At 33.0% G+C, this 15270-nt stretch overlaps 1 protein-coding gene across 1 annotated transcript in view; it reads left to right on the top strand.

The window, feature by feature from the left end:
* Positions 1-395: 395 nt before the first annotated feature.
* Positions 396-15270, top strand: part of LOC117102128 — a 30501-nt gene continuing 15626 nt past the window's right edge. The window contains exons 1-8 of the mRNA XM_033242329.1: positions 396-418; positions 842-932; positions 8946-9056; positions 9792-9905; positions 11539-11652; positions 12079-12181; positions 13282-13447; positions 13734-13837. Coding sequence (XP_033098220.1) covers positions 396-418; positions 842-932; positions 8946-9056; positions 9792-9905; positions 11539-11652; positions 12079-12181; positions 13282-13447; positions 13734-13837 — 826 coding nt within the window. The remainder of the gene's footprint in view (positions 419-841; positions 933-8945; positions 9057-9791; positions 9906-11538; positions 11653-12078; positions 12182-13281; positions 13448-13733; positions 13838-15270) is intronic.

The raw sequence follows: 15270 nt of genomic DNA, 5'->3' as shown, positions 1-15270 counted from the left end.
ACACAATCAATTTTGTCGACATTTTGAGAGCAGTTCTTTTCTTTCTGTTTCATAAATAGGGCAGAGATCAGGATGTGACATGTCCACATGCACATTTTGAGTCATTTCACAATATTTAAACTGGATCGAACATAATACGGTGATTGTTAAAGCACCATGACCGGCCAAATCCTTGTAAATCTTGCAGCTCATGTCATCACGTGGATAGGTTAGCCAATCAGGAAGTTTGATTGAATGCATGGCATAACACTTATTGCTATGTAGTCACAGCAAACCACACTCACCAACCTGTTAGCGTACTGTATACACAACTACTGTACTGAGCAAACCACACTCACCAACCTGTTAGCGTACTGTATGAAACTATAAAGTACAGTAATCTACAAACAAAGAAGATGGCTTCAAGGCAATATACAGCGTAAGTGTTTACCAATATTATTTTACCTGTGTTTAGACGTACGTTATAACTTAATTGTATACATTTCTAACTTGTATAATTTGTTTAATTTATTAAATAATATTGGAAAAGAAATGAAAATTTATTATAATGAAATTTTATAACGAACTTAGAATAGTATATTTACACTTGATGTCCTAAAATCGACATCGTTATATTATTATTAACCAAGAAATCAATCAATTTATGTACAATGATTGTATTTTTTGAATTATTTTTCTGTTAACTAAATTGAGGCATTATTAAAGCCTAATAATAGACAATAATAATGGTGATGCTAATAATTATTTAGACACAGACAGCACCTCAGATATTACAATGTAAATGATTTATTAGCTATTGTATTATTTTAGTATTTATGACTGTTTCCTTTTAACATCGCAGTGACGATTTACACCTGGCAACACTTAACGAACAATGGGATGAAGTAAGACTCATTATCAGAGCCGCGCCTGAACTCGTAAATGAGAAACGGGTATGTAATGTATACAGTATTCAATTTTAGTTCAATATCATTTAGTTCAAAGAATAATCACAGCAAATTAGGCCTATAATATTAATTACCGGTACATTAATAATAAAATCACCTTTCTTGCAAATGTAAGCTCATCATGCGATGTCACCATTAAAGACAGGGCAAACTAAAAATGACACTGAAACAAAAACTAAGAAATATGTACTGTAATTGAATTAATATGTATTATTTTCCCAACTGTCCCATATGCAAAGCACCAACACAATCATGAACATTTAAATTAGTGTATTAAAAATGTTGAGAGATAATTTTACAGCAAAAATGATAAAACAGGAAGTGTTTATTATTTTTATTGTTATTATATAGTCCAGTCCAGTATAAAAATCAGGTTACAAATTTTATTAAATTCAATAATTTCTATGCTCAAATTTACAATTTGTATGTTACTGCAAAATTAACAAATTTATTTCAAATTATTTTTTATATGATTTTTTTTGTACTTTAAGGACTAGGCGTACATAGTACACTGATACAACTTGTTTAAAAATCAAAGTTATTCGTTATAATTAGCGTGTGCTTATTATGCATAGGCCTACTGGTCAAAAGATACTTGGTAGCATTGTTTAAACCTATAAAATAATGTTTCTTATTTATTATTATTCCTCTTTATAACTTTATAATTATAAAGTTAAACAATTCATTCAATAATGTATTTACAATAGAAAGTAAATGGCAATGGGTGTAATTGTTGAATTATTGTTTGAACTTCAATTGTGTGCGCTCTCCTAGCACCTAAATTCTCGCAGACAACCAAAGATATTAGTCTAGCACCCTTTTTAGTGCAACAGCTACTTATCTTTAAAACTTTATTGAGATAGGCCTACTTGATTATTGACTTTGGTGGTATTAGTTATAGTCTAAATAATATTGTTAATACATATTGAGTTTTTTTTGTTTTTGTTTTTTTTTTAGCATTTCAAAACACAACACAACTACAGTAAAAACAAAGGTTGTCGCCGACTCAGCGGCATTGTATCAGAAAACAACATGCAAAACAAAAGAAACCTAAAATAAATATAAAGAAAAACAACAATTCTTTTTGCAAGCAATTGAATTCTGTAAATGAGAATTTGGAGAATAGAACATTCTACACGTTTCCATTTAAGAACATGCGAGTTCGATCTATTGTTTTCGAAAGCAATCTGCTTTTCAACTTCTACCGTTCTTTTTACGATAATTTTAAAGTGATTAAAAACGGAGTAACCTTAAGGTGGTTGCATTTAAAAGTAAATCTTCGCAATGAGTATTTATTGCATCAAAATTATGGCTTGTCCCTATGTGCCAAATAAAAGTAGTTAAAAATCACCTTATTATTAGCACCCATCAACTGATCATCGACGAGCCTCCCCCCCCCCAACTTCTCCTTACACCCCTCAACCCATCAGAACTCACATTTCAGGACATCAAGATATGCCACTGGATAGAGGTGCAATGATACAGTTCTTAAATGCCCATCACCAGAGTCTTCTCCCCCCGGACCAGCCACCAGCGGTTTCACCTTATGACCCCTGGTCGTGACATTTTGAAGCTTTGTAGATAAAACTGTTCTTTGTGCATGGATTAGTGGTTTTTCTTTAGTGTAACACCTACTTATCTTTAAAAGTTTATTGAGATACCGTACTCGCGCGAATAAGCGCCCCGTTTGAATAAGCGCCCCTATCGAATAAGCTCCTGGGACTGTGGATGTTGGCAATATTTGAGGTGTGGAGTGGAATCACATTCTCCTTTAGTCAATATCAAAGTGAGGATATTTATCTTTGACAGAATGATGAGAGCTCCCTGGACAGACAGTATATTTCCAACTTTCATCTTCTTTCATTTGTCTATAGCCTAGTCCTACTACTCCTTTTCCGACAATTTGCCCCTTTAACACATCTCATCTAAGTTTTCAAGAAAACCGGCAATGATCATGCCGTCGTGCTATTCTCAATCGACCGATGGCGAACAAGCTAACCACCACCACTAATTTCATCTGCTATTCTGCTGTTATGTAATACTGTACTCACAACATTCTTGTCATGACAAGCCATATGCTCTCTGGACGATTATCTTTTCCGCCGCAGCACCATTCGTAATTTGCGGTTTCCTGATGTCCTTATATAATCGTTTTTCATTCAAAATGTGCCCCTTGGATTTAATAAGTTCTCATAAGAACCACTCGATTTTCATCTATTTCCATAAACGCCCCCTCAATTTTCACTCTGTTTTTATAAGCGTCCCGTTCGAATAAACGCCCCTCGAAAAGTGCAAAATATATTTTAAGCGCCCGGGCGCTTATTCGCACGAGTACGGTACTTGATTATTGACTTTGGTTATATTAGTTATAGTCTATAATGTTGTTAATACATTAAGATTTCATCATTCAATACTTTTCTTTTATCTAACTTAAATGCTCCGCCTGGCATATGTTTGCGCTTAATAATGAAATTCATTGCACTTGTTCACTCCTACAGTACTAGAATTTTCTTTGTAAGCATTTTTACACTGAAGATGACAGTTTTACTACAGAAACATGCTGTACCAGATTTATAATAAAACAGTTTGGCCTATTTTAAAAGGTAGCTTGAAATCGGTTGTGATTAAAAATATTTTTTTTTAGTTGTAATCATTCAAAACTGTTGTCTAAATCCTGCCCATGGCCATTGCAGATGTCATCAACCAGTGGAAAGGCAAATAGTAAATTGCCTATCAAAATAACGTTATTTTGATTGCCAATTCCTAATACTGTGGTCTAGAAGCACAATTTGGGCCACAAGCTATGAAAACTCTCCCCATGAACCATATCAGGAATTTTCTTTCTATTCCGGGACCCCAACCGAGGATAGTCGGCCCCTTGGTTTGGACACTTCCGTAGGACTTGATTGTCGAACCCCTTGTTGGCAAACTTGTGGAGCTACAACTTTCATCAACTATGTGCTTTTTTTATTTTAGGTTTAGTGTTTGTGCTGTTTTCCGTACGTTTATGTTATATCAAATAAATTCAATCAAAATCTAGTACCAAATGATACTTAACCTTTGCAACATGCATATAATATGTTAGTTGTAATCATTTAATACTTTTGTCTGAAAAACCTCTAGTCTCATTATTCACTTTTTTGTTTTAAATACAACAATGACGACGACGATGATAATGAATAATATTGATAATAATACTATAATACAAGTAATATTAATATAATAATGCTTGTAATGATTATGATAGTATACAGTACAGCGATTCCGATAATTGTAGTACTTATTACAAAGACACTAATACAAATCCTGTTAACATTTCTAAAGTCATCCTTGCCAACAAGGGGTTCGACAATCAAGTCCTACGGAAGTGTCCAAACCAAGGGGCATAGCTTAAGGTAGTTAGGGACGTTCTGGGTACGACATTAAACTCCATCCGGTCGAAGCGTCGGCGACTAAACTGACAACCCTCTCAAATGTCTTAGTGGCTGCTGAGGGGAGGTGTTTATGGTCACCCAGCAGCAAGAAAAACCAATAGCTGAACAAAGGGCGGATGAGCTCCTCGGAGTCAACGGCCAAAGTTTATGGAATAGGAGTAGTTTAGTCTCATTGTTATTGTTATTATGATTATTTTTATTTTATTTTATTGTTACTATTTTATTGTTATTTGCTTTTTCTCAGTTGGCTTATATTATTTCTCTGTAAAGCGCAAAGGGGCAATGTGCAATTATTATTATTATTATTATTATTATTATTATTATTATTATTATTATTATTATTATTATTATTATTATTATTATTATTATTATTATTATTATTATTATTATTATCATAGATAACATCAACAATTTCAATTTGTGCTTCTTGGTTTTAAGTTTCGTTTTTGACCTGTTTTCCGTATATTTATGTTGATGGAGTAAGAGCAGCTTACTGTTTGGGCTTATGCCTATTACTTACTCCTGGCAAGAATATTGTATGTATACTTTTTACTCTGCCGAATAAATATTATTATTATTATTATTATATAAAATAATGAAATCAAATTCATACCAAATGATATTAGACCATTCAGTTATACAGACAGTGGCGTATCTAGGGGTGCGTGTGGGAGGGGGTGCACGCCCGGTCGAGTAGTAGTTATTTTGGTTTTTTTTTAGCATTTCAAAACACAACACAACTACAGTAAAAACAAAGGTTGTCGCCGACGCAGTGGCATTGAATCAGAAAAACACATACAAAACAAAAACTTAAAATAAATATAAAGAAGAACAACAATTCTTTTTGCAAGCAATTGAATTCTGTAAATGAGAATTTGGGGATTACAACATTCTACACGTTTCCATTTAAGAACATGCGAGTTCAATCTATTGTTTTCGAAAGCAATCTGCCTTTCAACTTCTAGCCTTCTTTTTACGGTAATTTCTTTTTTACGATAATAAATTACGGAAAAAAAACGGAGTAACCTTAAGGTGGTTCCATTTAAAATGTAAATCTTCACAATGAGTATTTATTGCATCAAAATTATAGCTTGTCCCTATGCCAAAAAAAGTAGTTAAAAATCACCTTATTATTAGCACCCCTCAACTGATCATAGACGAGGCTTCCCCCCCCCCCCTCAACTTCACCTCACACCCCTCAACCCATCAGAGCTCACATTTCAAGACTACATGGATACAGGTGCAATGATACAGTTCTAAAATGCCCATCACCAGAGTCTTCTCCCCCCTGGACCAGCAACCAGTGGTTTCACCTTATGACCCCTGGTCGTGACATTTTAGGGCTTTGTACATAAAACTGTCCTTTTTGCATGGATTAGTGGTTAAAAACATCTTCAACTGTTTCGAGCTGTGTCAGAAAAAAAGAAGTTACGGCAATGGGCTTCATCATCTAATAGTGTAGTCTTGTGGGCAGAACGCGGATGTCCGCAATTTCAGACATGTACACGCAAGAACGATTCCTGACAAGAGCAAATATTAGTCTAGCGCCCTCTTTAGTTTAAATTATTGCGTTGAAGGATACACTACACAAGTATCCATCATGAGAATTTTTAAGCTGTTTTAAAATGATTTCAGGGAGTGTTTCCTGACAATACCAGGTATTATAAACCAAACTATTTTTAATAAAGCCACGTAGACCTACAATTTGAATTTATGTTTAAAATTCGAGCACCTGAATTATGTACACAAACATTGCATTAGGCCTACTTACACAATCAAAAAATGAATAGGCATAACTAAGGTGAATAGCCACCTTGGTGAGGTGAAAGCAAGTCTCAAATTTTCAATGGTTATGGTTATTGCTTTCTGGTTTCTTATTAAAATATATTTTATTAGTTAAATTTTCTCACGATCCAGGATAGAATGCTCATAAGAACCAGGAGACTATACTATCAATTTGGGAAACTACGCGTCTACGATATAAAAATTATTTTAAGATTTTTAAAAACCGTACTTCTGTAATAGTTTAAAATAATTTCGATTTTAAAAATTATTTTTCCAAAATACTGCAGGTCGTCAGACTCACTAATTGTGCTTGTTGTCCCAAAGATTGAATATCTGATGCTGTGGAGTTTGACCTACTTTTTCACAATTTAAATACAGTAACTCGTCTATCGCTAGGCGATTCTACGTTCACTTTAGAAGTTGTGAAGCCCGTAATAATTTGGCATACAAAAATACACTCATTGATAGGGAAAAAATCCTCATGTGCTCATGAGTCTTTTTCCCTCAGTAATCTGAAATTTGATAAGAGATACTTTCACTTTGGTAAGAAAAAATGCAAAAAGGGTGGTGGCTACCAACGTGGTATCGCTGACAGTTTTCAGGGAATTTTATTTAATGACCCATTTTTATCAAATTATATAGTCTTAAACCATGGAGGTATAAAATAGAAGGAGAAACAACCAACCTAAATCCTATTAACTAAATGGCTTTTTGTGTGATATACTCTAACTTGCTCAATCCTGATTGGCTGCCTAAAATGAATTCAAAAAGGCCGCTCTTCTCTACTGCGCCCAAGGCGACCATTAACACCGCGAGGTCACTGGTTCCTGTTCTGCTGTTCACAGTACGGTATAGTCATAGCGGTCAAAGGTCAAAAGTTTCCAATTTAGCAAGAGGGCGCCATTCATGCCTTATTACAGAATTTGCACGCGTAAATCGCTGAGAACGCTATCTTGTGTTTATAAGATCTTTGCTGCCTACAGACCAACTAGGAATGGTTGACCTGGGATGTGTTCGTTTGCATACTTGCCTGAGGGTATTGATAATGATGTGCGATACCGAGGTTAATGGGTTTTTTTAATGTGTCGGCAACTCAGTTAAGTACAAAGGGTTAAGGAACTTTTTTCACCTTTCCAACCTTTTTTCACCACTACGTAATCTTTATAGGCCTAATATTTTAATATACTGAAATCGAAGTGCAAGTAAAATTTTTCATCTTTGTTTGCTGGTTCTTTGGTGTGTTTAAGTACCGGTATTTTCTTAGTCTCTTAATTAAGAGGGGCATTAGCCATACAATAATTTATAGCCAGACCAATTGACTTCACATTTAACTATTGTTAAATGCATGATAACTGAAAGTAAATATTTCGTGGTTAACAATTACATAGTTAGTAGAAACGTATCTTACTTTAATTATTTATATTAGGAAATATTTCAATACAATATCAATGAATTCGTTTGATGCGCAGGTATAAATTCATGAAGATGTCTCCAGTTATTTTGTATAAGATCAATCCCACAATTCAATTTAATTTATTTAAAAAAAACCTCCGTAACGAAGAAGTAAAATAGTACAACATAACAATTTCATTAACATGGTCAATTTCATTACAAAAACCAGAAAAATTGAGAAAAATGTTTTAAATACAAAATTCAATTAAATCAATAAAAGGAGAGAACAAAACACCACTTTAACAGGTACAGACAAAATCAAAATATCAAATGCAAAACAAAATTATTATTGCAGCCAAAATTATATGTTAATATGTGTAGGCCTGTATCCAAATTATAAAATAGACATATTTTTCTGAAGTTTATATAAAGATGTTTCCAATTAGTCAATATGATATATAAGTCTTTGTATTTGTTATAAAACTCTAATCAAGAGAAGGGCAGTTACGATGTTTAGAATATAATATTTCGAAAAAATTATGATTCCGAACAGAAGTAGGCTAAGTATAGGCCTATCTAATGATAAAGAATAGGCAGATTTTGTCTGAAGCTTCTAATGCTTTGCAAAACGTTTAATTAATCAATATAATATGTCTTTGTATTTGTTATAAAACTTTAATCAAGAGAAACGTAGTTACGAGGTTTAAAATATAATATTTCGAAAAAATTATGATTCCGAACAGAGATAGTCATATCCCACGATAAAGAATAGGCAATTTTTTTTTAAAAGTAGTATAGGTTTAAAGCTAGGTAAAATTGTTAATTAGTCATTAAAACATATATGTGTTTGGATTAGTTTTAAAACTTTACTCAAGAGAAAGTCAAATATGATCTTAAAAATGTAGCTTTTCAAAAAAAATATGATTCCGAACAAATGGATAAACAGGAGTTGTGTATCTAATGATAAAGAATAGGCAATTTTCTCTGTAGTCAGTATAGGCCTAATGATGAAGAAAAATCTTAACTAGTGGATAAAACATATTGTCTGTATTCTTTTCAAACCTTTATACAAAAGAAATATATCTAGAGTGTTAAAAATACAAAATTCCTAAAAAATTATGATCTGAAGCAAACCCTAAACTAACATAAAATTTTTCAATGCAAAAGAATAGGGAAAAGCGTTCATTAAAAAAAATTGATAAAATTTACGATTTTTAAACGATTAGCTTTAAAAAGTTAGTTAATTTGTAATAATATTTGAATATTTAATTGATTGTGATTATTTAATGTAATTATGATGTGATTAAGTTGTGTTTATATGTGATATTTTGTGTATGTGTGATAGTTGAATGTGTTTTGTTATCATCGTATTTTGTTGTTTTCGTAGGACAGCGACCCGTTATTATATCTGATTGTGTACCACAGCGCACCACGTGATGTCATCACTAAGAGTTTAAAATCAGCGACCGTAAAAACAGTGGACTACGTGAACTACTGGGTGAGTAGAATTATGTATCATTACAATTACATCAACACACAAAATACAACAACACAGCATCTATACACAACATACCATACACCACTCTACATCAATTCTTACCTAACAACAACAACTTATTACATTTAAAACATATCTTAATCATCATCCACACTATAAATATGATATTTTATTATATTTTACGATCAATGTTGATTGTTTATTGTTGAAATTTCCCGCACGGTTGTCGTGCAAATATCAAGTCATTGCGCCTTGGATGAGGAAGAGAAGCAGCTCACAACCAAAATAAAGGTGTTGAAAATCACTGAAAAATCAGTTTTACATAAAAAAATCATAGTCATGTTTGATCTTGTTTTGATCTGTATTGAGCACTGAATATAGTAAATAAAATTTCACTAAGAAATTCAAAAAAAGTACATATAAGCTAAAAAATATTTTTTAAGAGATGGTGATTAACTTGTACAAAACATAGGGCGTCCATGTTGTGTGATAATGATATAGCCAAGCCAAATGAATGCAAAAAAGCCTGTTAAAAATTACTGAAAACGAGCTTTACATAGAAAATTCACATTTGTGTCACGTATTTGTTCGAGTAGTCAATGTACACTGAATATGAATTGTACAATTTTATAGGAAAAATCCATAAAAAGTATGATGGCCTAAAAAATATTTTTTTAAAGAGATGATGTACGTGTTGTATATTCTCTGTTTTCATATTCCTTGTTCATTGTGTAGGACGTGTTTGGTCGTCGTAATTGTATTCTACATCGCATTGCGGCATTCGGCTACGCTCAGCAACTGAGAGAAGCACTCAGGATTTCTGCACGCAATGTAAATAGGGAAGACAGGGTACGTATAGGAAACAACACATTATTCATTAAAAACACTGAATGACAAATCGTCATTATTAAATAAATACATTATTCATAAAATTATAATTAAATATTTATCCCTAAATATAATCATGACGGTAAAATACTGTATTTATCACTTTTATCACGGTTCAATTGCTTATGTATGGTTTCAACCGTTGTAAAAAAATATAATAATATTTATTGACATTACACTTTTACATCAGTGGCAGCACACAAGAAAGTGGTGCAGTCAAACTTAAACTAATGAACAAAGAGTAAAACAACATCTTAAAGCTAAACAAATGAAAGACCTTATGAACAAAGAGTAAAACAACAACTTAAATCTAAACAAATTAAAGAACTTAACGAAAGAAAATACAACTTAGATCTAAAATAAATCATAAACATCCCTCACCCTCCCCACACAAATAATGTATAATACACATTACGTGCATACAGTACCCCACCCAAATATGTGTGTATATATATACATATATATACATACATATATATATATATATATATATACACTCATATATATATACATACATACACACACACATACACATATATACATATATATATACATACATACACACATACATACTGTGTTGATTTCGATCGCGTCAATATACAGTATGGCTAAATTCTTCTGCAATGACATAGGCCTAGTGCAAGACATCAACATTGAAGCGGTTTCAATTTAGGGTCAAGCCAGCTCCACCTAACTAAGAGGGGTGGGGGAGATGGTGAGCAGTTGCAGGGGGAAAGATCAGCATGGGCGGATCCATTGGAGGATTGGACATGTGCCTCCCCGTTTTGCCACTAAATTTTTGAAACTCTGTCGGATCAACAATGGCGGATCCAGTAAGGGGGAGGCAGGTCAAGAAGGGTGGGTTCATTAAGTTGGGCACACACGTCCTCGTTTTTGCGGCTAAATTTTTGACAAATTTTTGGCATATTTATGTTATGTGCTACTTACTTATATCCATTCTAAAACTGTTGTGCCGCCACCTCGCCCCTTCCTGTTAGTAAAATTCTGGATCCGCCCATCATAAAACTTGAAAATAATTCCTCACAAGGACTATCCAGAAAAGACACTCATCTACAAAGACATCATCTACAAAGACGTCCTTTAGAAAAATAGTAACATGCTAACCATAACGTTCACATTGCCTCCTCCTCATTCAAAACCGTGTGGAGCACAGGTATATATACTAGTAGAGAATAATCATCATAATGGACATTATTTAGTATAAATTAATAGTAGTTTTAAAATATTGTTATGGAAGAAAATTGTCATGAAAATGTATTTTATACAAAGTGAAATTTGGGTTATATTTACCTAAATTTTAACTGTAATGTTAATGATTGCATCATAATAGTAGTTTTAAAATATTGTTATGGAAGAAAATTATCGATGAAAATGTATTTCATACAAAGTGAAAGTTAGTTATTTACCTTAATTTTAACTGTAATGTTATTGATTGCATTATTTCATTTGTTTACAGAGGTTTTGACTGTGTCTGGATTGGTAACAATGAATATGTTGTTTATTCACATTATGCTATCCTTTGTACGGTTAAATGAGCTCTCATTGATTAACACTGTTTTCAATTGTGTTCCAGCTTGGCAATACTCCACTTCACATCTTGTTGTTATTTAACCATTCGTATGGAGATCACATAGACGCAACTAATTACTTGATAAAGGCTGGAGCGAATGCCAAATTAATAAACAAGGTAAGGTAGATAAAAATGATGACAGTGAAGATGATGATGATGATTATTATGATTATGGTGATGATGAAGATGTTTATAATTAAATAATGGTGATAAGGAGCATACTGAAATTAATGATGGCAACTATAATGTCGATATTGTATGGCGACTAATACTATTAGGATTTAGGCCTATACACTACAGTAGGCGAAATTTTATTCATGATCATTGTAGCAACTATTGATTTTTCTCAATGTTTTATTGTTAACATGAATATTTACAAGATGCAATTGTAGAATTAAAGAATAATTAAATTGATATGTAAATTTCAATTCAATTGTTTTGAATTTTTTTGGGGTAACATTTGTTGAAGTGCTTTAAAATGGTGATTGTTTTGCTTGATTATTTATTTAATTCATGAGGTATGATATGTGATTGTCTTTGCAGGATGGTCAAACTCCAGCTGAAGTGTATGTGAACAACAAATGTGAAAAGTATGATTCTACCAACAGAGAAAAACAGAAAGAAATGCTCATGCGTCTCCTACAAAGTGAGCTGTTCATACGAACATAAGTTCATATTTAATTTATTTGTTTTGTTTCATATCAAATATCATACATTTTAAAATTAATATTAGTATATTCGCATTTTGTATATTTAGTATGAAATTCTTCAAACACCATTTAAATGTCCATTCATTTGTTTATATGTGCATATCTATTTTTGCAATTGTATTTATGTGTATTGTACAGTGTATATTATGTACTGTACTTACATTTAAACACAGTAAATAAGATTCCCAATGTTAGCTGTATTAAATTACAGTATTTTGATTAGCAATCCAGGCGGCTATTGGTGGCGCTTTGTAATATTTTACAGCATTTGTTTTATGCTCGATTCAGACAAAATGATAGCGCTATCACTCAGTGTATCATTGAATATAATACTGTAAAACATTTATTCGATGATGAAAATAAAACTACTACTCTAGGCCTATATTTTCTCCGTCTGTTATCACCATAGTAATTTATTGCCCCTCTTTTGGAATAAATAAGTTTTAATTCTATACTTTTGTTTGCAAATTTGCTTTTATTATGGTTACATAATCACAAGACTGGGTTTGATGAAATAAATGTTGCACCATTGCTACGAATGATTCTATGAGAAAAGAAATGCAAAATCACAATTGAAGCAATGAAAAATTTGTATGAATGGATAGGTTAAAAGAGAACTAGCAAAATGATTTTTTGTTCTAGAAGGGAATTTTGAGATGTAATTTATAATATAATCAACCTTAAAATCACTTTTTGGCAATTTCTTATGGAGTTATAGGTCATTATATACGATTTAGTCGTGACGTCACTGGCGAAAAATGTAGCAAAAGATCGTGTAAATAAAACCGCGTAGGGTATCCGCCGCGTACAATCTTTGCGTGCATGCTGTAACCATAGCTGTAACTCTTTTGTTGACAACCGCTGATGCAGTTATAAGCCTATATGCAAGTTACAACAACCATGGTTACAGCATGCACGCAAAGATTGTACTCTTCAGTAAATGACAGCATTGCAGGCGGCTGGCCTCAATAATTATATTTAACAAGTTTCATGAAGGAATTCAATGTGTAATTCAGAAATATATTTATGCTTAAAGCGGGGATGGTTCCAACGGAAATCTTGGCGCGTGGGACCGAAGCAGTGGAAGCTTTTAATGATGCTCTAGCTGAGGGAGAAACAGAGGTTAATCAAGGAAGGACAGTTTTCATGGGGCTCGAGAGAGTCGGGAAGACATCTACTATCAAGTCATTTTTAAGGAATACGTAAGCTAAATATTTCCAATGTTTGCTTTACCTACTTAACCAGTAGAAATAGGTGAAGTCTTCAAATGTTTTTTAAGAAACCTGTAATTCAAATAATTTTTGTATTTTTTTTAAGAATCGACAACTTTAATAAATGTACAGTATGAAAGCTTCAATAATATCAATCCATTATTTTAAGTACGTTTCTACACATTTATTTATATATCTACGTTCTGTACATCATTTATTTGTATTATGCTTTCTGTAATAGCAATATCTCTAGATTAATAATTTCATTTTGCTTTAGTTTTGATCCACATGAGGGTATTACGGACGCAATTGCCAACACAATGGTGTGTACCCATGAATCGCACGATGAATTGAATTGGAAGGAAACATCACCTGATCATTGTAAGTAAAGCGTAAACATTTTTGTAAAGTTATATAAATCAATACGAAGCAATGGGACTCATATTATGTGCTGTAGCTTATCCCAATTTTCAAGCAGCGTGAAACGGATGAGAGCAGGATGTTCCGCTGGGTGTGACGCTGGTCCACCGCAGGTTACTCCCAGCAATTTGCTGGTACCCATTATTGATACAGCTGGGTAGATTGAAGCAATGTAAATAAAGTACCTTGCTCAAGGACACAAGCGAAATGCACAGTGAAGTATTGAAACCCAACCTCGAGGTACGGATTCCAAATTATTGCAGTGTGCCTAACTGCTTTCACTATATGTGAAACTTCCTTGTACCTATCCTATAAGTCAATTCTCAGCAAGGTTGGGGTTATTGTAAATTTGTTAATAAATATGCAAATCACTATTCACCAAGAGATCTGTCTAAAATCAATTATTGAACTAACAAAATGAACTTAATCATATAGTAAAATCTTATTCGAATAAATTAATTATACTCTATCTCTGAACAGCTGGTGCCAATGACATGTATGAAGCAAAAATGGCAGATTCCATGGCGAAAAGAATATTAGAAAAAGAAACGGAGAAGAATGTAGAAGTAACAAGACAAGTAAGATTTACACACTATCAATTTGTTGATATTTACAAGTATTTAAGTTGGTTAATATTAAAATATTTAATGCTACTAATAATAACAAATAATGGATATAATCCAGCTAAATTATATAATGGTTAATTTCTTATTTCTTTTTGTTTTACAATTATTTCAAGAGCGTGTTATCACCAGCTAAAGCAGAGACGAAATATAATCAGGGTAAGACGTTCGTGTTTGCATTTCATAAGAAATTGATTTAATGAATACATTATTTTCATTCGGTATTTCACACACAGAGGGCCATCACATGTCATAGCCTTAGTGCCAAAGCACCTCTATTAACAACATAATACGTATGTTTGTTCTTTGAAGTCTTATAGGTAAATTGCCAAAAGAATACCACCTGGAACAGCTAATTTAGAACTTCGAACATGAAATAACAAAAAATCCCTCACTAACTGACTGACACTTCACTGTACCAAGCACTACCTAACCTTGTAGGGTCAGTGGAAAAACCCCATTATCCTACTATTTCTTTTTTTTAATTATGCAAGTTTTTATTCTGAATCTTCTATAAGGACAATCATCATCGAATGTTGGCGCCAGAAACCCGAAAATAGAATCGGATACCAAAGAGCAGACACAGGCACAACCGATGGAAGAGGTCCCCGAAACCATCGCCACTAAAGTCCAGGAGCGAATAAAAGAACTCGAGTTCGCAAGAGGAGATGCGACGCAAGAATGGCAAAAATCTGGCAACGATTTTATTATGAGTATCTGGGACTTCGGAGGCCAGCCGATATATCATGTGATACAACGAGTAAAGTCATT

This window comes from Anneissia japonica, unplaced genomic scaffold, assembly GCF_011630105.1.
Source record: "Anneissia japonica isolate Jap-2015-1 unplaced genomic scaffold, ASM1163010v1 scaffold11653_len147064_cov108, whole genome shotgun sequence".
Taxonomy (NCBI): Eukaryota; Metazoa; Echinodermata; class Crinoidea; order Comatulida; family Comatulidae; genus Anneissia; species Anneissia japonica.
The sequence above is the reverse complement of the archived record's forward strand: the minus strand, read 5'-3'. Positions and strand labels throughout refer to the sequence as shown.